General features: G+C 51.2%; 1 protein-coding gene across 2 annotated transcripts in view; it reads right to left on the reverse strand.

The window, feature by feature from the left end:
• Positions 1-2,164, reverse strand: part of Chpt1 (choline phosphotransferase 1) — a 46,261-nt gene extending 44,097 nt beyond the window's left edge. For both annotated transcript variants that reach the window (XR_607251.3, XM_008832616.2), the window contains exon 1: positions 1,773-2,164. Coding sequence is in view for 1 of the 2 variants with exons in the window: in XM_008832616.2 (XP_008830838.1) it covers positions 1,773-2,045 (273 nt within the window). In the remaining variant the exon portion in view is untranslated. The remainder of the gene's footprint in view (positions 1-1,772) is intronic.
• Positions 2,165-2,396: the final 232 nt, after the last annotated feature.

Here is a 2,396-nt window from a genome sequence, read left to right on the forward strand (position 1 = left end):
GTAATGCTGTTTCCTCTCCTGCTTCAGCCACTTAGTAGCAAACTCAGGATTTAATGACAAACATTTCACAAACTCTTAACAATTTTATCTATTATTTAATCCCTTTCCCTATTACTGGTCCATTTTGATTTTCACATTTTTAAGTGTCTCAGATCCCACCTTATCCTCTTTTTAAAATGAGTCTGAATCTAAAAATTAACTAATCATAATTTTTTCTCTTCCATCAGACCATCCTTTTCTCCCCTAAACAGAAGCCTTTGGACTTATTTGTCCATTCTTCTAAGTACTCAGCCAATGGTTCTTAAATAACATCAAAGAGTTCACAGCTTAATTGGCCAACACCAGAACAAAACAATTTTTTAGCAAATCCAAGCCCAGTCAAAACTAAATTTTATTAGCATGTTCAATGACACTATTTAATAACAGTATTTTTAATGTGCTAAGAAGTTTTAATTTGTTGAGCAAATTACAGTGTTCATTTATCTGCATGCATCACTTGGTCCTCACTGCCTCCTTGTAAAGTTGGCCTGGCAGGCATTATTTTCTATTTTCAACATGAGAAAACAGATCCGGCAGGTCTGTTGTGGCAGAGACATGAGAAGAAGCCAAGTCCTTAACTTGCAAAGCAGTGATCTTTCTGTACTGTGTCTGTCAGTCTCATTCCGATTCTCTGCTGGTAGCAAACAGGTAGCAAAAACCCAACAACCAAACAGCTTAGTTTTTTCACACTACGCAAACAAATAACATGGATGCCTGCTAAGAAATATATAATAAACCTATCAATCAGCACCCAAGGTATTTTTAAATGCAGACTCCATTAAGCATTTTTTAAAAGATGCAGGGCATGAAATAAATAGTTCCATTGTATATCTGTTATGCAACCTCAATTCTTAGTTTTCTGCAGTATCTACACTCAATGTAGTTACAGAAAGTAAAGGAAAGCAAGCAATGTCACAGAATGTGCGGTGTAGAATTGATCCCATCCAGTCTATCAAGGGACTGTCTGTTGTAGCCCCTCTTCACTCATCCCAAGGACCACTTAAGTTTGGCCAAAGCCCACATTACTTACTCTTCTCACTTTGGACATAGGTTGGATAGAATTACAACTAATAAAACCGTGTTTTATAATCCCTCCGTTTTGATGAGTGTAAGGATAATCACCTTTATAATACCCTAGTTATTTTTTCATGAAAAAGTCAACAAACCAAAGAGGAAGTTACCTCCTACAATTTATTTTTGATGGGTGCTTCCAGTAATTTCTGGATCACTAGGCTCTACCTTTGAGAAACATGATTATGAAAGTGCCCAAAGGGCATCTTGGGCTTGCCCAACCTGGACACAAGTCCTTAGGTCTGCCAGGTTAGAGATGCCGGTGTTTAGTTCCTAGTGGGCAAAGTACGGACTGGTGGTCCACACAGGCAAACCCTTCAGCCTGTCCGCGGCCCCGGGGAAGTGGGCAGACATAGGTCTGGGGCAATGACCTTGACAGCCCCTCCGCGGCCCAACCCTGGGAAACTCAGATAGTCACGGGACTGGGGTAGTGGTGTGACAAGGCTCTACGCGTCCCTGGGAGGTTTGAGTGGACGCTGCCAGAGGGCAGTAGTCGTGTCCACCCCTCCGAGGCCAGAGGATGCTCAGCCCACACCAGGTCTGCCCTCTCTCCGGACGCCTGCAGTCGGCACCGGCTCGCCCGGGGGACTACGGACTCCTGGGGACAGCACTTGGAGGCTTCCTTCCGCGGCCGCGGAGCTGGGGAGGGCGGCAAGCCCTACCTCCTCAGTGACCGTGGGGCAGTAGAAGATGAGCACGAGCGTGGTGACCAGGTTGATGGCGAGGCCGAGGACAGTGATAGTGTTGGGGGCCATCCAGAGTGGGATCCACTGGAGTAGCCAAGTCCAGTAGCGCTGCAGCGGAGGCTCGAACAGCGACTCTCCCGCCGCGCAGTAGCGGTGCTCCTCCAGCCGCCGCAGCTGCGCCGCGCTCAGAGGCTCGCCCAGCGCCTTCACCCAGCGCGGAGCCGGCCTGGTCCCGGCGCCCGCCGCCATGGCCGCCTGCCGGGCTCACCGCGACCCAGAGCAGCCCGCGGCCCGCGCGTGGGGGGGCGGGGCGGGGGGAGCCGAGCTAGGGCGCGACGCCCAGGCCTCCGACACCGCTGGTGGGACTCACTTAGCCTCGGGACGCGTGGGCGGGGCCGGGTTGGGGGCGGAGCCTCGTGGCGAGATTGGGGGAGGGCTGGTGGGCGGGACCTGGGGGGGATCCAAAGGGGCGGGGCGGAGCTCCGGGGGCTCCTGCGAGGCGTCGCGCTTTCAGGCCCAGGGTGGTCGCGGTTTGGGCGGTCAGCCGGCTGTGACTTACTGGGGCTCCAGGGCTTGCTTGCCTTGCACCCGGGCCTTCTT

This window comes from Nannospalax galili, unplaced genomic scaffold (genome assembly GCF_000622305.1).
Source record: "Nannospalax galili isolate Female #2095 unplaced genomic scaffold, S.galili_v1.0 scaffold415, whole genome shotgun sequence".
Taxonomy (NCBI): Eukaryota; Metazoa; Chordata; class Mammalia; order Rodentia; family Spalacidae; genus Nannospalax; species Nannospalax galili.